Here is a 24,185-nt window from a genome sequence, read left to right as displayed (position 1 = left end):
GCTGGAACGTGGTGAAACAACTATAAAGATGAGGTTTTTCAACTATTTTTTAAACGTTTTCTTTAACCGTTTGTAGCAATTTAAATCTTTTCTTTTTTTAAATAGTGTCTTTCTCATACCATAAAAATACTCGTCAGATAATTATTCTTTAAATGAACGAATATAACTTTTATAATGTGTTTATAAATTGCTACAATTATTACAATCTATTTAAATTACATACAATACACCAACAACAAAAAAAAAATGCAAAGAATTTAAAAAAAAAAAAAAAAAATAGTAAAATTGATGCAAGGACAGAATTCGATTTTAGAACAATTCATTTTAAAATGGGCAAAGTCTAAACGTGTTACCTTAATGATATCTGTTCATTTTAAGATGCATTGCATCTTTGGCGACCAGACTTTAAAAAAAGTTTAGAAAAAAAAAAAAAAAAAAAGTATACACACGTTTCTGAAGATTTGAGATCAGGATTATTTATTCATATAATTTGGATTCTTCAGATTACTATTCTCATCTTGAGTGTTATTTTCACAACATTTCAGTCCACACGGACCCACGGCATAGTGGATGAAGTACTTGATAAAATTCAGTTGTAAGTTACACTTTTCTGGAAGTTCAATTCTCAGTGCAAGTGACACTCAAAATACAATTGCAAATTACTTAGACTGATGGAACAAGAGTAAACTACCCTCGTGGATTAAATAAAGGATTGCATTTGAAATTCCATGCAGATTTTAGAGTTTGACAAGATACACTTGAAGAAAGTCACATTGAAACGTGAAGTGTCACAATAAAAAAAAGCTGAAGAACCCAAATCTACATGTTATATATGCAGGCGAGTAAAAATATTACAAAAATGTTTTACTGATATAAGTAAAACTGAAAACATTTAACCGTTTTTAGAATGAGCGCGAACCTAGGCAACATGATTAATAATTAAAGTCTGGAATAAATTTCCGATTTGGAATGCGCAACACTTTCTGATGTTTGATTGTTCGTAGAATTTTCAGCAGTTTTCAAACTGCCATGAAGCAACTCCCTAGTGCATCAAAACTTGTTAACAGAAAGAGTGTAAGAAATAGGGAAAGAATGAGGGGGGGGGGACAACAGGGCGGAGCACGGAAATGGAAATGTACTCTTAGAGAAAGGATGACCGGAGATAATAGATATTCTTAGCTATTTATCTTATTTTCTAGAACTGTTTCTGACACAAGCAATATTCTAGAGATGAACTAGATAAAACTAATTGAATTTAGAGTGGAAGTGATTTATGAGCACTGTAAAGAGTTTTGGCATTTCTTCTTTCACAGGAATAAGTGATACTGATTGTTCTTTTATATATATATAAGACAGAGAGAATATGTGTATATATTAATCCATGGACTGTTTTGCTGTATCACAGCTGTTCATTCAACAAAGCTGCTACAAGGAAAGTGAGCTCTCTCTATCAAGCTAGAAAACTTCTCACAACTGCAGAAGAGTCCATGGCATTGGTAAATGCCATTTTGGACAGCAATAGCATCTTAGGGTATGACCAAGGACCACACCAACACTTAATAAAAATTGTTTATGAAAGTTATGTTTTAGCATAGGAATAAAATGAAAGATATACGGGTGTGCATAAATCAAACATGGAAAAATAGAAGGGTCACCAGGTAGCAACTAACTACCTAACACAGAGTTCTGGAAATGAAAAATTGGAGAAAATGAAATTTGATAAAACATTTATAAAATTTATTTTCATGTTAGTAAATATTCATAGTGCAAACTTGTATTTGAGTAATGAAAATTGAGTTAGTTCTATCTATAGCAACACTTCAAAAACCAGCAACGACCAAGATTTCTCTCTCTCCTCCGACCTTGAGCATGTAATACAATGTGGTAAAAGGTGGCTGGTTAATTTAAATGCACCCAAAAGCTATCTTTTCACAACCAAAGCTCCAACTGAAATGAATAGCTTTCGTCTTGACAAGCTTCTGGGACTGACCTTCATCCATGACCTGAAATGGAAGACTTACATCCTGTTGTACACACCTCTAGTAGAACTGCTCTCCAACAAAAGAGGCGTGATTTTTTGACTTCCGCTTTTAGGTCCACTGTCTCCTTTTAGAGTGCCCTCCCACTTCCTCTAGTTATCCAACAAAATGTTTTGGATACAAACTTTGTTGATATCATTTACAATTTTTTTTTTTTTTAATTTTCTAATATGCAGCATAATCACATTGACACATTAGTTCCCATTAAATCATCGAAGTTAAGCATCATTGAACCTGGTCAGTACTAAAATGGGTGACCTATTGAGAATGCCAGGTGCTATATATGCTCTCCGCTTATCTCGGCATGGTTTCCAATCATCTTGAACTTCTTGACACTGAAATCTAGCAATACCGACTTGAGGAGCATTTAGAGATTGCACAATCCTTGCTTCACAAGTCAGCTGTATCATCCATCATCCCTCCAGGATAATCAGATGGTAGTTGTCATTCACTAGCAGGGGCTGTCCGTGGTCTTGCCGCTAAAGTTACTATCAACTAGATATTTGTTGGTTTAATCCCTGGCTTGAGATAAGTATGGGTTTAGCCACACTGAACATCTGATACAGCAAAACTGTAGTTGCACTATATGTGTGTATATATATATATATATATATATATATATATATATATGGACTCTCATTGGGTTCTGATGTATGAGGTCCAGGCAACAAAGTTCTGCGAAATCTGCATATATGATTTGTTTATGGTCATGACAACTGCTAACCTCAGCCGGTGCAAACAAACAATAGACCATATGTTTACATCAGTTTTTCTTCTAAATGCATGTTTTAACAAAAGCTGAAGGTGCATCTCTCTCAGAGGTTTTAAAGTAAAAATTATTTGAGTATATAAGTTGAGAAATAATAATTATTATAATAAACATTTATATCTTTTTTCTTTTTCTTCTCCATATTATAAATATATATATATTTTTTTTCTCTCTATTTTCTTTCTCTATTTCTTTTTTTTTTTCTCTTCTTAATCACTCCCTCTCCATTATAATCTTTTAACTTTATTTAAATTGCCCCCTCCCTCTTTACATTTTATAATTAAAGTTCTGTGTTTTAAGTTTTTTTAACTCCAACTTTTAAAGAGTTCCTACCTAAAATAAAAATCCATTATTCATTTAACTTTTGAATAGTCAAGTCACGGCCTGATGATATCTGTTGTTTGATTGAAACAAGTGGCTATTTTTAGCAGCAGGATGTGAGCATGTTTATATAACAATAAACAAGTATTATATATATATATATATATATATATATATATATATTACCAGCAACGACGATCAAGGATCAAAAGTGCTCGAGGAAAATTGCTGACAAAAGATTACCTGGCAACCTAATACACAACTTACCAACTGAAATGAGGAAAAAAATGCTAAGCAGATTGGGAAAATCAACAGAAAAATAAAATAAAAAAAAACTATCATATTTAATCAAAGATGACTTGATAACAACTTGCTGCCAAAATCATTTACTGGAAACGTACTCGGTTTGCATATATCAATCGTAATGGATAAAAAAATCTGAGTTTTTTTATATAATGGAAAAAAAAAGTCCAAGTTCAATGTATGCCTTTTTATTGGATTCCAGAGCATATATAGCATAGTATAATAATTCTCCAAATTCCTAATATCAAGTTTTCTCAGTCATTTATTACTTTGCAAAATTATTTTTTACAACATTGTTTCGTATTGCGACAAACAAGTCTGCAAAATTATGTTATTGCTGCATATTTAGTCATGCAATTATATGTTTTCCTTAAAAAGCTTATAAAAACATCATTTTGGACAACTTACATGGTTTATGTAACAGGCATGTTTTGCCGTTTCAACGAGAAGAAACGGCAGAGTGTATAAGTTGTCCAAAATGATGTTTTTATAAATTTTTTTATGGTAAACATGAGTACATGACTAAATATGCAGCAAGAACATAATTTTGCAAACTTGTTAATCGCAATACGAAACAATATTGTAATGGATACCTTTTGAAAAGTAATAAATGACCAATTGAGAAAACTTGATATTTGGAACTTGGAGAATTATTATATTATACTGTATATATATATCTAGGAAATTCATCTATAACAAATAGGATTTACCTCTTCAGATTCTTCATCTTCATCTCTTTTATTCATTTCCTCATCTTTCTCAGTCTAGTAAAAGAAAAGAAATAAAAAAAAATTAAAGAATTATTAAAAAGAAAAAAAAAAAAAAAAAAAAAAAAAAAAAAAAAACTGTGATTGTATAGTAACATAAAAACAAAATACACAAACAATGTTTTCCAAAATATTTTTTTTCAACTTGCAATTGATGCCGGTCATGAGAGCATAGTCACTTCAGCATCCGACTAAAAAACTTAAAGATCACTGGTTCTATTCCAGGTTCGGGCACTTGATAATCATTAGTATTATTCACATATTTATTGAATTCAACACTGCAAGAGCATACATTTTAATCATTTTCTGCTATTTTAACTGGAATAGTGTATACTAAATGTAATTATTTTATCTATTTACAACAATTACAAAATCACACAATATGCATTACAGCTTATTTGAAAACAAGTGCTTTTAATTATATATATATATATATATATATATATATATATATATATATATATAAGAAACTGCACAAGTTGAATCGTGTCACTCATTGGTTGATTAGTTTAACGCTGCTTTTAAAACAGCCTTTCTCATCAAAATATTAACTCGTGCAAATGCGTGCCTGTTTTAACTGAAATTTCAGTCCAAGACAAACCTTGTACAAGATGGACTCATTTTAATCTTTTAATCACCTTAAGGGTCATGGCACCCAAATTATCATGGTACCTTTGAGACAATTTAACCTACTAAGGTTTTTTTCTTGACATATCTTTTCATCCAGCAATTTTTTTTTTTTTTTTTTTTTTTTTTTTTTTACAACTTAGTCAGAATTACCCGCTTTTACAATTCGAACGTTCCATTACCTCCTTAAGCCAATGGACAGTTTCTAATTTTCACAGAAGATTTTTCCACTACCACTTCGTCACAAAGTCTACCTAACAGGTTTGGCAGAATCAGCAAAATTATGCAACATAATTTTGCAAAGAGAAGATGAAACAACCTGGTATTAATCCATCAGGTAAGTGCACTTTTCAATGTTGTGTTTTGATTTTCACCTCTATCAAAATTCTTAGCTCTGCGAGAATAAATTTTTAACAAAATATATATATATATATATATATATATATAGTTAAAAATTCATTCTCATGCCTGAGTGGATGAAACGCGGAATATTCAGTGTAGCTTAATCGCCATATATATTTTATAAATTACTCATATATATATATATATATATATATATATATATATATATATATATATATACATACATACACACACATGCAGACATGTATATTTTTTTTACATGTGCTTCACTACACTCATGACAATGTTTTGATTTGTTGTTAAGAACTTAGATTTCTTTAGGTGAAAATCTTTTTTCCATTTTTTTTATTTTTTTATTACATTTTCACCCCAAACAAGGCACATTGCCACTTTAGTGTAGGGGGCTACTATCAGGGACATAAGCTACTGGGGTACTATGTAGGGAGTTGGGCAGTAAGATGTCGGTTTGGGTTACACTTGCACTTCTGCATGTCAGTACAGTTGGAGAAGCAGGGAGCCAGAATGGAATTCCAAAGTCTAGTGGTTCTGGGGAAGAAACTACTGGAAACATTTTAATTATATTTTCTAAATGAAAACACAAAAAGCAATTAGAGATTCCTGGGCAACACCAAATGTGAACAGTTTGTGATTATTAATTTTTTTTTTTATTTAGTGATTTTTAAGAAATGAAAAACGTCTAAAAATGTTAATATTTTTAAAATATCAAAAAAAGACAATAATTCATAGTTCAAAATTAAGTCTATGTTCGTGTGTGTGTGTGTGTATATATTATTAAAATTATGAAAAAATTCCAATGTCATGGAAAAATAAAATTAAAAAAAAAAAATTATGTATTCGCTAACATTTCATCTTTATTTCAAGACTTTAAGATTATTGTTTAGAAGAAATAGCATACAAAATAATATTTAAAAAATATTTGGTGCGTTTCTGATATGAAAAGAATGCTTTGTTCTTTTTTTGAATGAACAAGACCTGTTAAAATGTAAAATTTTTGATGCGTTCATAAATGAAATGAGTGCTCTTTACGAAATAATGCCTTTAAGGATCTGCTTGCTTCTATTCAATTCATATATATATATATATATATATATATGTGTGTGTGTGTGTGTGTGTGTGTGTGTGTGTGTGCGTATAAATGCAATATTTCACTACACATAGGAGTATAAGATGAGTCAGTTTTGGATTTCCCCACAAGGGTTGCTTCCTGACATTGAGAACTGGCCTTGACTCTTCACCCTTTAAATAAAATGAAAAAAATGCTGCCCAAGTTGGAGAGACTGTCATCTGGAGTTGAGATATCTGATAATTAACTTGGCTATAAATGCTGAAACTCCTAAAGCTACGAGAATTGACTCTCGAAGTAGATAAATATCCTAAACACTAAGAAAAATACATGTTAAAAATCATTCATGATTATCTTCTCTATGCTTTTGTTTTCACATGAGATATTTTTATTCCATGTACTAGTGGAAACGTAGATGAGGTTTTTAAAGAGAAAAAGGAAAATTTTATAAAGAGAAAAAGGAAAATTTTACAAAGAGAAAAAGGAAAATTTTACAAAGAGAAAAAGGAAAATTTTACAAAGAGAAAAAGGAAAATTTTACAAAGAGAAAAAGGAAAATTTTACAAAGAGAAAAAGGAAAATTTTACAAAGAGAAAAAGGAAAATTTTACAAAGAGAAAAAGGAAAATTTTACAAAGAGAAAAAGGAAAATTTTACAAAGAGAAAAAGGAAAATTTTACAAAGAGAAAAAGGAAAATTTTACAAAGAGAAAAAGGAAAATTTTACAAAGAGAAAAAGGAAAATTTTACAAAGAGAAAAAGGAAAATTTTACAAAGAGAAAAAGGAAAATTTTACAAAGAGAAAAAGGAAAATTTTACAAAGAGAAAAAGGAAAATTTTACAAAGAGAAAAAGGAAAATTTTACAAAGAGAAAAGGAAAATTTTACAAAGAGAAAAGGAAAATTTTACAAAGAGAAAAAGGAAAATTTTACAAAGAGAAAAAGGAAAATTTTACAAAGAGAAAAAGGAAAATTTTACAAAGAGAAAAAGGAAAATTTTACAAAGAGAAAAAGGAAAATTTTACAAAGAGAAAAAGGAAAATTTTACAAAGAGAAAAAGGAAAATTTTACAAAGAGAAAAAGGAATATTAAAAACAAAAAAACATTTTTAAATCAAATTACATTGATAAAAAAAAAAAAAAAAAATACTCATTAAAATATCTAAAAACTGTATCCATTGCCCACGAAAGAAAAAAAAAAGTACCCAGTAAAACATATGGCACTATAGGGTATTTTACTCATGTCCGTACGTTTTTAATTGACTTAAAATTAATTTAATTGAATACGTTTTTAATTAACTTGATCAGGAAAAATATAATTTGTGATAAAAAATACTGTTCTTCAATTAAAAAGCTGATGACTGATTTGTGCTTACGAGATTAAAAAAAAAAAAAAAAAAAAAAAAAGTTTTGCCCTTGCACTGTTGGTCAAATGCAGAAGAGCATTCTGATGTCAGAATATGTGTTAGATGCTATTGAAATTAGCAAAGATAACTAATGGTATATTTTGATCAAGCACCAGAGTGCACTGCTCCACATTGGCATTAAATATGTTTTGTTTCAGCAATTGTTTCTTTTAAATAGTTTAAACAGCTTTATGCTATGGAGAATATAAATCAAGAAACCTGAACCTTTCAAACACACACACAGTATATATATATCTTAGAGCGTTAGAGTCTCTATACACCTTTCTGCATTACACTATATATAATATGCTCCTCCTTTATTTAGAATTTGAACCCCAACACCATCTATAATTTTAATTTCTTTTGATTTCGTTCCTAATGAATTCAACGCTAGACGCCGCATCCCCACTATGTTATCTAGCATCTTATCTACTCTTCTGATGAGAAGCATTAGACTTCGAAATGCCTTGGCATAAAGAGTCCATTCAATCCCCCAACTAATCTATTGTATTCCCTTATCGAATAAATGAACCAATCTATATCCACCCGTATATAGTTCTGTGACTTTATTTCCCACTCCTATTGTTTTCATATGCATGTATATATATATATATATATATATATATATATATATATATTAGTGAGAGTGAATGAGAGATAAAAGTTAACTACATAAACATGCTTTACAGTTTCAGCATGGTTGACTTTTACCCAATTCGAACTTACGATCACATTGTTGTCTGAAATGTTATGAAAACTTATTTGAAATATGCATGATTTTTCATTGTTTTCAAACCAAGATATATTACAAACTAAAATTTATTACAAACCAAAATTATCAAATATTAAAACTATCAAAATAAGAAATTATGTTTGCGTTTGAATCTTGCAAAGCCAGCCATACAGAAGAAATTTTATTGAATATGAATTTGCAAATTAAAAAGCCAATACAATGCATATCTTTATTTGAATAAACATTTAAAAGCAATATAGTTTCGACGATACAGGTCTTCATCAGGCATGGAAACAGTTTTTCTTTTTCCTTTCTTATTGCATAGTATCACTTGAAAAGCAAATTCATTTTATGCAAGCCACAGAAGCGATTCTCCTCCTGATTGAAAGATAAGAAAAGAAAGTCACTATTTAAGACTGCACAGATTTTTTTTTTCTAGCCAAAAGAAAAAAAAAGAAAAAAAAACGTTTCCAGGCCTGATGAAGACATATATTGTCGAAATTTAGTTGATTTTAACTTTTTAAATAGGTTTTTAAAAAAAAAAAAACATCAACTGTGTTGTATTGACTTCTTAATTTACAAATTCTAATTCAATTTTATACAATACTTACAGCGGGGAAAAATCTAATCCATTGAATATATTTAATATATATATTATATGCCTTGAAAATTCAAAATAGTGAAATAAAAGAAAAAGAAAAAGTAAAAGATAAATGAAAATTCTCTTCTAATTTTCGGATTTTAGAGTCATGCCTAAATACATTTTCTTTTCTTTTAATGGATTGATAGTTGTTTCTTCTGATGAGTAAAAGGCAGAATAGATTCATTGATTTGATATAAATAAATGAATGGTTTGTGCTACAAAACAGTTCCTGCCAAGAATTGTGAATGTCAAAGTACTTAAATGAATAAATTGTAAGATGGTCAACATCATGAAATTTGGAATATAGACTTGTCATATATATCAGTTTTTATAATGAACTATAGATGAAATATTGTCTTTAAATTACCAGTTTTTTTAAAGATTTCCCAACTATAGTTCAATAGAGAACCACTATGGTGGCAACATTAAACATATCACTAATTCAGTGGGAGGAATGCAAGTCAGACACGGATAAAACTAAATTAGGAATCATGCATTAAAGAAAAATGGTGAAAATAAGAGGAAAGTAAAAAAGAAGTTTTCTATGAAATGGAAAATCAGAACTGTGACAAAGAAAATAAAAGAGTTTCAAATTGTTTATTATTATGATAGAAATTGTGACTAAAGGGGGGAAAATGTAAGGTTGAAAAATCATAAAAATTGTGATAAAGAGAAAAAAAAGACGAAAGAGAAAAAAAAGACGAAAGAGAAAAAAAAGACGAAAGAGAAAAAAAAGACGAAAGAGAAAAAAAAACGAAAGAGAAAAAAAAACGAAAGAGAAAAAAAAACGAAAGAGAAAAAAAAACGAAAGAGAAAAAAAAACGAAAGAGAAAAAAAAACGAAAGAGAAAAAAAAACGAAAGAGAAAAAAAAAACGAAAGAGAAAAAAAAAACGAAAGAGAAAAAAAACGAAAGAGAAAAAAAAACGAAAGAGAAAAAAAAACGAAAGAGAAAAAAAAACGAAAGAGAAAAAAAAACGAAAGAGAAAAAAAACGAAAGAAAAAAAAACGAAAGAAAAAAAAACGAAACAAAAAAAAACAAAAAAAAAACGAAACAAAAAAAAACGAAACAAAAAAAAAACGAAAGAAAAAAAAACGAAAGAAAAAAAAACGAAAGAAAAAAAAACGAAAGAAAAAAAAACGAAAGAAAAAAAAACGAAAGAAAAAAAAACGAAAGAAAAAAAAACGAAAGAAAAAGAAACGAAAGAAAAAGGAACGAAAGAAAAAGGAACGAAAGAAAAAGGAACGAAAGAAAAAGGAACGAAAGAAAAAGGAACGAAAGAAAAAGGAACGAAAGAAAAAGGAACGAAAGAAAAAGGAACGAAAGAAAAAGGAACGAAAGAAAAAGGAACGAAAGAAAAAGGAACGAAAGAAAAGGAACGAAAGAAAGAAAAGGAATGAAAGAAAGAAAAGGAATGAAAGAAAGAAAAGGAACGAAAGAAAAGGAACGAAAGAAAAGGAACGAAAGAAAGAAAGGAACAAAAGAAAGAAAGGAACAAAAGAAAGAAAGGAACAAAAAGAAAGGAACGAAAGAAAGAAAGGAACGAAAGAAAAAAAAGGAACGAAAGAAAAAAAAGGAACGAAAGAAAAAAAAGGAACGAAAGAAAAAAAAGGAACGAAAGAAAAAAAAGGAACGAAAGAAAAAAAGGAACGAAAGAAAAAAAAGGAACGAAAGAAAAAAAAGGAACGAAAGAAAAAAAAGGAACGAAAGAAAAAAAAGGAACGAAAGAAAAAAAAGGAACGAAAGAAAAAAAGGAACGAAAGTAAAAAAAGGAACGAAAGTAAAAAAAAGGAACGAAAGAAAAAAAAAGGAACGAAAGAAAAAAGGAAAAAAAAGACAAATGTGCAAAAAAAAAAAAAAAAAAAAAAAATATATATATATATATATATATATATATATATAAATAAATTCATATTCATTAAATGAGAGAAATTAAAACAAAAATGAGAATTAAAAGAAAATGAAAAGCATTACTTAGGATTTCTACCCAGTCATGGCCAACGAAACAAAAGCGTGCTACCTTTGTTGATTAAAGAATTCCCTTCAAAATTTCAAGCAGATTCCAGAGTTCAATATTTTTGGATTTTACTCTTAAGGTAAGAAAAGATAAATGAAATAAAAGGAAAAAAAAAAAGTTTTCGACTGAATGATAGAAACTGACAGGTAAGAAAAGGTAAATGAAATAAAAGGAAAAAAAAAAAAGAGGAAAGAAAATGATAATTAACAGCACATTGCCCAAAACGGCAGAAGTTTATGTATTCTGCTTATTGCCAGGGGCAACCAACAATCTATCGATTCTCCATATTTCTTTCGACAAGCCAAAAGCAACTAGCTGAATGGACATAACCGCCGCCGCCTCCTCTCAGTGCATGCAGACCCTTGCCCATTTCTGGTTTAATGCAGGATTAATGCTACCTTTCATTTGCTTAGAGTGAAAGGAATGGTTGTATACAGAGAAAGGACAATGAAATGCAGCATTAAGAAAAGGAAATTTTCTTATTCCTTATTTTCAAAACAAATAATGTTACACTTTTTTTCTTTCTTTTTTTTTTTAACAAAGGGGTTACCACATCAAGGCTCGGAGGTCAATCGAGGACAAGAGTTAATGTGTGTATTGTAGTTATTGGGACAGTAGTGTAGTCATCGTTTTTGGTGGAAATTTGGGATAATTAGATTTACGAGGACGGTTCAATAAGAACTTGTTTACGTTGGACTTTAAGACTACAATATTGTAATCGATTGGAAAGCAGACTAGCAGAACAGAGCAATTCTAGGAAAGAAGCTTTTTTGATGAAATCCACATTTAGATTTAGGCACCGATAGAGATTGGGGAATTTAGAGGAGTGTTTTTTATAAAAGATTGGGACACAGGGCATAGATTGGAGCTCAGTCGAACATATGAAAATAACGATAGAGTAGAGATGGGTTCACAACATCTCTTTTCTGGGAAAGAGGTTGCAGAGAAGAGAAAAGGGGCATCGCCTACTAGATTACGAAGTCCATTTTGAACTTTTACATCAAAAGTTCTTGTACATGTTAGAAAAGATTGCATATCGGAAAAATATGCTTTTTCAATTATATTTCACTATACAAATCTTTTTAGTTTAGAAACTCAATGTTTATTAAATATAACTACAGAGCATATATAAATGAATAACCATATTGCTACAATCCAAGTTCCAATTCAGTTCTTTCCCCAGAGGGATGCAAACCAGAATTTGCCCGGGTCACCCATACTGAATTTATATTAAGAACAATGGCCTCCACATTTTGGCCATGTTTCAGGAAAATCTAATGGATGGATCAAACGCTATGGGGCAAAAACTGTCATTTTTGGCCATTTTGGGGCATTTTTGACCTCTTGAGTCTCTGGAGATGCCGAATCCCAATGTAAATGGATAATGGTGCAGTTTCAGGCCTTAACGTATATATTTAAGTTAATCACCATGAAAAATCACTATATAGTCCGATATATCAAGTTTTTGTTGAGAAATATGAAAAAGAGCCACAAAAAGAGGCGTTTTTAGCGCTGAAAGTCCCCGGGGACGCGAACCAGAATTTTTCCAGGGTCACCCATACTGGATTTATATTAAGAACAATGGGCTCCATATTTTGGCCAAGTTTCAAAAAAATGTAATGGATGGATCAAAAGTTATGGGGCAAAATGTGTCATTTTTGGCCATTTTGGGGCATTTTTTTTTTTTTTTTACCTCTTTTGAGTCCCTGGGGGCACAACGGGAATTTTTGTAAAAAAGTTTTTTTTCATTGTGCACATCATTTAATGAAATACAATTTGTGGCAAAATTTCAGGAAAAACTAATGGATGGTTATCTGGCAATAGTCTGAAGTAACGGACGCACGGAAGCATGGACGCCACTGAAAACATAGGTCCCTCACTGATAAATTGGGGGACCAATAATAAGTGATAGTAGGCAGGCAGACTCGACCCCGTAACGCGAAGGTAGAAAAGAAAGTGAAAGGAAATCTGACGTCTTACCACTACTCCATAACGCGATCGGAAGTCTAAAGCGTTCAAATTTAACGTAGTCAATCTAAAACAAAAGATGACTTGCAGAAATGGTGTGGCTTTTAAAGCTCCCATGAAAGCAAATTAGACACAAAGTCATTTTTAATGTGGGGGGAAAACCAGCTTCCTCAAAAAGGCGGCACTCTGGCAGTATCCAAATAAATAGTAATTGTCTCAGTATGAAGGGTTCCCCCTACATTGACCAAGGAACAATTACAGAACAGATACTACCCGGCCCGAAGGCCAGGCGTTTGCGTTTGATTAGTTTCACTTTATTTATACAAAAAAGACAAACAAACACTGGAGAGAACGGCATGGTGGAAATTTTTTTAACTCAAGAAAAAAAAAAAAAAAGGATGTCCGTTTGTGAATGCGAGATATTAAAAACTTCTTGTGGAATCAAACCAACGCGAGAAGCCTTTCGTGGACCTCAACAAATTTTGGGAGGGACAAATACCATGTCAGACACGGATTTATTTTCAAATTTGCTACTCCATGAAAGGAATTGAATAGCACCTGATATATATCTCAAGGTCAAGCAATTCCTGAGATCTTTGACTTTTTTTTTTTTTTACAAAAATGTGAATTTTTATGACAAAGTGACCAACTTTAAAAGACATCTCTTGTTATTTATGAACCTACAAAAGACATTCATGTATCATCCTAAAAGACTTGGATAGATTTACAATTTTATCTGCGGATATTTTTTTTCAAAGTCAAATAAAGATGACCATAACCTTTTGCCTGAATTATCTCAAATTTATTATTTTGACAAAATATTTGTCTATCTTATGACAGTATATATATTTTAAATTTCATGATGGGCATTCCATTAGAACTGTTCCTACAAGGGTTTTATAGAACTGGATAAAATTCAAAATGGCAGAACGTAGTACCTACTAATTTTGATATTTAACAATATGGTCAAGCTTGATATCTTTGTAAAGCTACTTTAATGCTGATTAATATTTACATAAAGACCATAGTCACAAAATCATAAAAAAATTTCTGTTGATGAAACTGAATTTTCTTCATTCGTTTTTTTTTTTAAAGCAACACAGATTTTGTTATGAAAAAGTGGGATAATAAAAAAGAATTTTGAAAGCTGTTAAGAGTTAATTAAATTATAGCATAAAACATGTAATCTCATTGGTGAACAAATTTTTCTCGATGATTGATATTCTAAATCTACAAAGGTACTTTCTGTTGTTTATGGTTAATTTTCGATGAAAAACTAAAAATGAATGTTCTAAAAAAAAAAAAAAAAAAAAAAAAAATTCTTCACATGTTGAGTTTTATGCAAATTCTGGTTGTAAAGTAAAAAAAAATACAGCCATACAATTACGGAGGACTTATATAAAAAAAAACTTAGATAATAGTTTAAACTTACGCATTTAAAAGGTTAAGAATTGTACAGTGAACAGTTGAGGGCAAATAAAAATATTTAACAGTAGGTTGTAACATTTATTTGCTTTAAAATCTTTCAAGAGTTTTAGAAGAGTTTCATACTAAATTTATTCCAATATTCAAAATGATTCATTGTCATACTAAAAGTCGTTTCTTATTTTTCAGGTAATATTTGATTCCTGTCAGTTCTATTATAATAGTATATTTAATTGAAAATGCCTTTAAAGAAACAGCTTTTAGAGATTAAAAGGACTTAATGACTTGCATACTAGCTTCCTTTGTCTCGTGTACACATTCCTACACACTAGCAATAGTAGGATGAACAGAGATGAATTACTACTCAGTTACACACACACACACACACTAACAAAAACAAAGTAAACCACTACACACACATAATGCCACATATTCCTGTATATTACTTATACAGGGATATTCACTATGAAAATATTGACCTACGCATTTCTAAGCCTTCAGCTTATTCACCGAACTTTCTATAACAAACACATTTGCATTATGAATATTTACTTACATAAAAATCACTTCCATTTTTATCTCTTGTATAAAAATGTCTTGTAATAAAATTTCGTTTTTTCTCAACATTTGCATTTACAAAACTGTTCTGTTTTAGGTAACTCTTACTCCCTGATAACCCTTCTATCATGTTAATGCTTCATTTATTCCCATTTTTATATGCATGCATCTTCTATTTTATATTTATTTTCTTCCTTTGCTAAAATTTTTACTTCGATTTATATCAATTGTTGGCGTGGTTCTTAGCGAAATCTAAAAAGGTGCTTTCGTTGTCCAAAATAGCTTCAACCAAAGCCAGAAACCATGCTAAACATTCTCTACCCTAAACAGACTGAACTATAATCTATGGTTCTTCCTTGCCAAACTTTCACAAAAAATGACTACCTACAACCGCTATATACAATTTCCCTCACTCTCTGTGTCTAACTCTAAATGCATATTCCATAAACAAAGCTTCTTTCCCAGAACTGCCTGCTGGCATGCTTCCTGGTTGAATACAACATGGTAGCCTTCAAATCCAATGTAAACAAGTTCTTGTTGACCCATCCCCATAAATAGTCAAATTCTACCCAATTTACACCATTAACGAGTACTACACTGCCACCTTACATTCATCAACTCTTATCCTCGAGTGGCCTTCAAGTCATGATGAGTGGTAGCTCCCAAGTAGAAAAAAAAAAAAAAATCTGATCATGTCTCCCTTAGTTGTGGTCTCCGACTTCTGACCATGGCCCCTTCCCCCGGTCATCAAATTTGATTTCTTGAACTCTTGACACATTTAAATTCTACTCAAGCTCATTTAACATGTCTATAACAATGAGAAGAGATAAGCCTGCAAAGTCTCATTCATTCATTGTTGACGTCACTGTTGCTAAGGAGATACACAGTAATTACTTAAAATTTGGTGTGATGCCCATATGTAGAAATAAAAGAGTGCCTACAAAAAGTGAGTTTTTTTTTAAAGTATTTAAAAACTTTTCATAACACAAAAGGCGTCAATGAAGCATGTCTTCATTAATAGAATGTACTCTAACGAACTATTAGCACTTGTCCTGCCTCAACATACATACACCCGACAAGCAAGAATCCACCAATACACTGTTGAACTCTTCTCTTTACAAAACTTAATACATTGTCAAAGATTAGGTGTGCTCTACCATGCTACCAGAGAGTATCCTATATCTTTATAAAGCCAGAATTCGCTGATGCAGAGAGCAAGCTCCAACCTTTGCCCCCCCCCCGCCCCATCTCTGCAATGTTGCATCCTTGTGTCTGTTTTAAAAGTACTTTAATGAAATGTGCTCTGATGAATCCATAGCACTTGCGCCCCCTTGGCATACATACCCTCAACTAACCAAACAAGCAGCAAAATCCTACCCCCTCAATGTTGAGGGCTCTAGATGCCACAAAGCCTTCTATAGTTTCTTCTCTCAGACTGTTAGACTTTGGAATTCCCTTCCTGTTCCCTTGTTTCCTGACTGTAATAATCTGCAAAAGTTTAAACGTAATATGAACGTATGTGTTGCTGCTCAACTCCCCATAGTCCCCTATTCGACATAATCCCAAATAGTAGCCTCTTATGTTCCATGTGGCAACATGCCTTGTTTGGAGTAAAAATAAAAATACAAGCTAAATATGCGGGGTTCTCTTCCACAAGTGAAAAATTTACTTTCACCATGACTAATGTTTGTGCAAAATTAAAAAAAAAAAAAAAACACAAATCCAAGGCGTGGTTATTGAGGAAAGTGCAAACAAATCAATGGATGAACGATTTGGGGGGCAATTTTACATTTATAATACCTGTAGGGAAACAACCAGAGCTATCCGGAAAATTTATTCTCACAAAAAATTTACTTTTACCATGACTAATGTTTGTGCAAAATCAAAAAAAAAATCTAAGTTATGGTTACTGAGAAAAGTGTGAACTAATGAACGAGAGTGAATTATTACATCCAATTCCTCCTTTGTCAAGTGACAAAAAAAGTTATATTCATGATAACACAAAAGGCGTCAATAAAGCATGTTTGAAGAAAATCCTAATGGTCATGAATGAGTTAATGCCATTCCAATGAAGCTAACGACCACAAACTTAATTTCCCTTTGGTTATGCATTTCTGCCACACAAAACTGTAGAATCTTGTTATAACAAAGCTGCAACATAAGTGTCATTCAATTTATGCGCATTCACAACTCAAATGAAAAACGAGTTTAACCTGCAGAATAGTGGATTTAAAAAAAAATCATCAACAGTTGGAACTTAGATCCTAGGCGGCCTATAGGATGGAACGATGGCGAGACTATAACAGCAGGAATAAAAATGAAGCCCTACCAGACCCAAAAGAAACACTCCCCCAGGGTTCAAACCTTGGTAGAAAAAACTGGGTGACTCTAAATAGAGCCAGAGCCAAAGAAGGCAAAACAAAAGACAATCTCCACAAGTGGGGCCTAGACCCCTCACCTTTATGTCCATGTGGAGAGGTACAAACGATGCACCACCTTAGGGAAAACTTCCGATTGGGTTCTCATTGCTCAAACCAAGACCTTAAGGAGGCAAACAGCACCGCCATGCGATGAGTTAATTTCTATTGCGATAAGATATGATGACTTAGTACGAGAAAAACTGTTCTTCAAAAAATAATACATTTAACAATATGTACAAAAAATTAAAAAATTTTGATAAATTGATTTTTTTTATATATTAAAATTTGTAAATCTTTTTTTCAGTTTAATTTATTGGTGAAAAAAAAGTAAAAATAAAATAATAAATTGAAAAAATAATACATCTGGTAATTAAGCATAATATGGTAGCTTAACTTTCAAACACGTCGTTAGAGTGTGCATGCATCTCTCAATTTGAGGTATGGAAGCACAAAATGGAAACAATAACTTCCGCTTTTCTCCAAAACTGCTTATTTATTATTTGGGTAAAATATTAAAACATTTTGTGTTAATATATTTGTTTTAAAATATATTTATTAACAGAAACATGAAAAGCAATGAATGCGTCACAAAATATTGTTTTGAATTCCTAAACTTTTTTTATCAATTTTTATCTATTTATTTTTGGCAAACTATTTAGATAATTTAGAAATATATTTAAACATGGGAAAAAAAAACAAAAAAAAAACAATGAACGGATCACATTTTTACAGTTTTAACAGTTACAAAATGGTGAATATGCGCGAGAAAAAAAAAAAGTAAAATTTAATTAATAAAAAGTTTACGAATAATCTTACTAGAATTCAAAACAATATTTCACGTTTCTATAAATAAACATACTTTCAAAATATCTAGATAAATGAAACACTTAAAGAAATAGCTCTTTTAAGCGGGAACACAAGGCTACACATTTTTTTTTTATTGTTCTGTAAATAAATATATTTTTTTAAATATCTAAACAGTTTACCAAAATATATAGCATTAACTTAAATAAACAGTTATCTAATATGTCGACACACAAGATATGTTTATTTTGAAGATTTCCAAAACCTTTCTCCAATGACTGGCAGAATTTCATAAACTGATTAAAGTCTAGGAAAATTTGGCACAGGTAGAAACTTCAGAAGCACTACTTATACGCAGGGCTGTGGAGTCAGTAGATATGAAGTTATATTCCAACTTGTAGATTCCGGCATATCTGCCTCCGACCAATTCCTTATTTTAAGGTTTTAAAATTTTCTAAACACAGATCACTGTAGATAAAATCCAACGGATTCCAATTCCAACTTCTTTCAAAGCCTTCGATTCCATAATCTTGTTTATAGCTAAACAATACCCGCAAATAGACTTGTTAAAACTTCATAAAAAAACATGCTTCAAAAACTATCTGTTAAATATACCCAGTGAATTAAGTGCAAGAGAAATACAAACAATTGCACTCAAAGGAATGGTTAGAATCTTCAAAAAGATCTCTTGGTTGGAGTGACTGAAATTGTGGATGAATATCATTGTCATGGAAAACAAAATAAAATTAAAATAAAAAAAAAATATGACATGAAAGAAACTGGAATCTTAGGAAGATCTCCGTTATTCCAGTAATTAGATTAGCAACTGAGCTCCTGAAAAAGAATTTCAAAAACTACCTGCCAAATACCCAGTGAACTAAGTGCAAACAAGTGCAGGTCCTAATACAAACAATTGTACTTAAAGGGATGGTTAAAATCTTTAAAAGATCTGAGTTGGAATATCTGGCATCCGGCAGGATGCCCCATACCCAGCTAGAACAAAGAACCCACAACATTTATGCTCAAATTCAATTATTTTCATCAGTTTCACATCTATGATGACATTGTAACAATCTCTTTAACAGCTACATATGGCATCTACATTTAAAAAAGACCATGTTGATTTGATATTATGTATCCAATACAATAACTGATATGCAAAGAGAAATTAAAAAAAAAAAACACTTAGATTTTTTTTTTTTTTTGACGAAGAGGTTTATCTCAAAATATTGATAACTTCCAAGATGCAAGAGTAAAAAGGAAATAAATGCAATTTACATTCAATGTTTAATCAATGCATTGCAACAACCTTCAATACAAATTCTTCTAAACATTGTTCAGTCATTATTTGGATTCTTTGGACTATTGTTCTCATACTGAATGTCATTTTCACAAAATTTCAGTTAATGTAACCTCTGACCTTCAAGTGATTCTTGTCGAACTCGAGAATCTGGATAGAATTTCGAACGGAATCTTATTTACTTCATGGGAATAGCATGCTCTCATTCCATCGGCCATGATTTGATACAGTTCCTAAGTAATTCGCAATGTAAAAGTGATATTCTCTTGAAGGTTGAAGGTTCAATTCTCAGTGGATGCCGCCAAAAAATACAACTGCGAATTACTTAGGACCTCTATCCAGTCATGGTTGATGGAAATAAGAGCACACTACTCCTATAAAGTAAATAAAGGTTTCCATTCAAAATCCATCCAGATTCCAGAGTTCAACATGATACACCTGAAGGTTGGAGGTTACATTGACGGAAACGTAAAAATGACACTCCAGATGAGTTTTATTCTTTTTATCTTGGGAGAGCCAGACATATAACACAAATGTTTTGTACGGAGCCTCAGTAACCAGCATTGAAGCCACCATCATCCATCATCGACTCCACTGCTGGGCAAGCCACATCCACAAAATGGATCCATCCAGGCTCCCAAAGAAAATGCTTTATGATGAGCTTACTAACAGAACTGAACCACAAGAATGGATCCTGGTCTTAACATAGACCTGTCCTTGGAACAAACTGCCAGGGATTAGAACACATGGAGGAGAGCAACTTGTCAAGGCATCACAGACTTTAAGGAGAAGAGGGAAAATGAAGCGGCAAGAGAAAGGAGAAGAGAATGAAATGAACAATCTCCCACTACCCTTCTCTGTGAACACTGTCAGCAGCTGCCATCATAGACTAGGCCTTTGAAGCCATACCATTCATGGACATTAATAAAAAAGAGAGATCAACAACATAACCAATACTCAAATACGAGGGGGGAGGCACCAACAACAACTTTTCCTATCTTCTGATGTAACGTGGCACTTACGCTCTAACAGTGTTCATTTCACTTCAAACCTCCCTCTGACCCCCACGACAACCAGCACAGTTACAAAAGAAAAAACAAATCTGGACATTTTTTTTTATTTTAACAAAAAGCATTTATTATTGTTACTTTCTAAACAATTTTTTTTTTTTTTTTTACTACTTATTTCGTCTGCCATCAGATTAACAAAACTCTGCCGGCTCAACACCAGCTTAAAAGTCTTGACGCCACCACAGGGCCACACATCCATCTCACATTTTTTTTTTCTTTTAAATAATAAATAAAATAAAAAAATATATATAAATAGATATAATTATTTCACTGGATTAAACCAAGAAATTTAAACAGTATAGAATTACTTCCCTTAGATCAGAAAATCGATAAATAAATAGAATTGCTTCCCCTTAATAGCTAACAATCTATACTTAAATGAATAATTTTTTCCTTAGATTAAACTAAGAAATTTAAATAGGAATATAGAATCACTTCCCCCCTAGATCAGAAAATCTAAAGAAAAAAAAAAAAATTACCTCCACCTAACAGTTAACGTAATTTAAACTCAAAATAGAGTTTGATTAAAAAAAAAAATTTAAACAACGGCAGCTTTACAGTTGACAGCTTAGAGAGTGGATATACGTTTCTACTACTGACAATGAGAGATGCTCTCGAAGGATTCTTGGGAATAAATACCATCTACAGTTGAAAAAAAAAAAAAAAAAAAAAAAAAAAAAAAGGGGGAAAAAAAGCAACATCTACAATAAAAATATTATTGAATTATTATTTGTTTATCTGCTTACAACAACTGTACATTCCTGCATTGTGAAGCCTTCAAAAACAGCTTTTATGTGCTCATCTTGGATGTTATTTTCACAATGTAACCTCCTCCCTGATTCCAATTCCAAACAAGACATGAATGGCATGAAGCAGTTACTGTGATAGTAACCAGATTTACAGGGGGACAACCTAAGTGGGGAGTTAAGTAGCACGATATTTGTTCACATCACATTTAATTTCTGCATGTTGGCATTGTTGGGATAATGGGGAGCAGGAACGGAATTCTAACAGTTTGAAGAAAAACGGCATTAGAGTAAGAATACTTCAGGCATCTAGGAACATTTACAGCAAAGGGATGCTACTCAGGATGAGTCGGGTGTATTTACATCAGGGAGGTACAAATGCATCAAATTCATCGGAGTTTTGGCTAACGGCACCTCCAACCTTCTTTAGGCAAGTCTTGTCGAATTCATCGGAGCACATCTGGTTTTGGCTAACGGCACCTCCAACCTTCTTTAGGCAAGTCTTGTCGAATTCATCGGAGCACATCTGGTTTTGGCTAACGGCACCTCCAACCTTCTTTAGGCAAGTCTTGTCGAATTCATCGGAGCACATCTGGTTTTGGCTAACGGCACCTCCAACCTTCTTTAGGCAAGTCTTGTCGAATTCATCGGAGCACATCTGGTTTTGGCTAACGGCACCTCCAACCTTCTTTAGGCAAGTCTTGTCGAATTCATCGGAGCACATCTGGTTTTGGCTAACGGCACCTCCAACCTTCTTTAGGCAAGTCTTGTCGAATTCATCGGAGCACATCTGGTTTTGGCTAACGGCACCTCCAACCTTCTTTAGGCAAGTCTTGTCGAATTCATCGGAGCACATCTGGTTTTGGCTAACGGCACCTCCAACCTTCTTTAGGCAAGTCTTGTCGAATTCATCGGAGCACATCTGGTTTTGGCTAACGGCACCTCCAACCTTCTTTAGGCAAGTCTTGTCGAATTCATCGGAGCACATCTGGTTTTGGCTAACGGCACCTCCAACGTTCTTTAGGCAAGTCTTGTCGAATTCATCGGAGCACATCTGGTTTTGGCTAACGGCACCTCCAACCTTCTTTAGGCAAGTCTTGTCGAATTCATCGGAGCACATCTGGTTTTGGCTAACGGCACCTCCAACCTTCTTTAGGCAAGTCTTGTCGAATTCATCGGAGCACATCTGGTTTTGGCTAACGGCACCTCCAACCTTCTTTAGGCAAGTCTTGTCGAATTCATCGGAGCACATCTGGTTTTGGCTAACGGCACCTCCAACCTTCTTTAGGCAAGTCTTGTCGAATTCATCGGAGCACATCTGGTTTTGGCTAACGGCACCTCCAACCTTCTTTAGGCAAGTCTTGTCGAATTCATCGGAGCACATCTGGTTTTGGCTAACGGCACCTCCAACCTTCTTTAGGCAAGTCTTGTCGAATTCATCGGAGCACATCTGGTTTTGGCTAACGGCACCTCCAACCTTCTTTAGGCAAGTCTTGTCGAATTCATCGGAGCACATCTGGTTTTGGCTAACGGCACCTCCAACCTTCTTTAGGCAAGTCTTGTCGAATTCATCGGAGCACATCTGGTTTTGGCTAACGGCACCTCCAACCTTCTTTAGGCAAGTCTTGTCGAATTCATCGGAGCACATCTGGTTTTGGCTAACGGCACCTCCAACCTTCTTTAGGCAAGTCTTGTCGAATTCATCGGAGCACATCTGGTTTTGGCTAACGGCACCTCCAACCTTCTTTAGGCAAGTCTTGTCGAATTCATCGGAGCACATCTGGTTTTGGCTAACGGCACCTCCAACCTTCTTTAGGCAAGTCTTGTCGAATTCATCGGAGCACATCTGGTTTTGGCTAACGGCACCTCCAACCTTCTTTAGGCAAGTCTTGTCGAATTCATCGGAGCACATCTGGTTTTGGCTAACGGCACCTCCAACCTTCTTTAGGCAAGTCTTGTCGAATTCATCGGAGCACATCTGGTTTTGGCTAACGGCACCTCCAACCTTCTTTAGGCAAGTCTTGTCGAATTCATCGGAGCACATCTGGTTTTGGCTAACGGCACCTCCAACCTTCTTTAGGCAAGTCTTGTCGAATTCATCGGAGCACATCTGGTTTTGGCTAACGGCACCTCCAACCTTCTTTAGGCAAGTCTTGTCGAATTCATCGGAGCACATCTGGTTTTGGCTAACGGCACCTCCAACCTTCTTTAGGCAAGTCTTGTCGAATTCATCGGAGCACATCTGGTTTTGGCTAACGGCACCTCCAACCTTCTTTAGGCAAGTCTTGTCGAATTCATCGGAGCACATCTGGTTTTGGCTAACGGCACCTCCAACCTTCTTTAGGCAAGTCTTGTCGAATTCATCGGAGCACATCTGGTTTTGGCTAACGGCACCTCCAACCTTCTTTAGGCAAGTCTTGTCGAATTCATCGGAGCACATCTGGTTTTGGCTAACGGCACCTCCAACCTTCTTTAGGCAAGTCTTGTCGAATTCATCGGAGCACATCTGGTTTTGGCTAACGGCACCTCCAACCTTCTTTAGGCAAGTCTTGTCGAATTCATCGGAGCACATCTGGTTTTGGCTAACGGCACCTCCAACCTTCTTTAGGCAAGTCTTGTCGAATTCATCGGAGCACATCTGGTTTTGGCTAACGGCACCTCCAACCTTCTTTAGGCAAGTCTTGTCGAATTCATCGGAGCACATCTGGTTTTGGCTAACGGCACCTCCAACCTTCTTTAGGCAAGTCTTGTCGAATTCATCGGAGCACATCTGGTTTTGGCTAACGGCACCTCCAACCTTCTTTAGGCAAGTCTTGTCGAATTCATC

The 24,185-nt window shown here is 33.1% G+C and overlaps 1 protein-coding gene across 6 annotated transcripts in view; it reads right to left on the bottom strand.

The window, feature by feature from the left end:
• Positions 1 to 24,185, bottom strand: part of LOC145263058 (vacuolar protein sorting-associated protein 41 homolog) — a 411,356-nt gene that overhangs the window by 276,592 nt on the left and 110,579 nt on the right. For all 6 annotated transcript variants that reach the window (XM_080119907.1, XM_080119904.1, XM_080119909.1 and 3 more), the window contains one exon: positions 4,143 to 4,196. In XM_080119907.1, the coding sequence (XP_079976033.1) occupies positions 4,143 to 4,196 (54 nt within the window). The remainder of the gene's footprint in view (positions 1 to 4,142; positions 4,197 to 24,185) is intronic.

Source organism: Euprymna scolopes, chromosome 38 (assembly GCF_053919585.1).
Source record: "Euprymna scolopes isolate OS-2025 chromosome 38, ASM5391958v1, whole genome shotgun sequence".
NCBI lineage: Eukaryota > Metazoa > Mollusca > Cephalopoda > Sepiida > Sepiolidae > Euprymna > Euprymna scolopes.
This window is presented reverse-complemented; position numbering and strand designations above follow the sequence as displayed.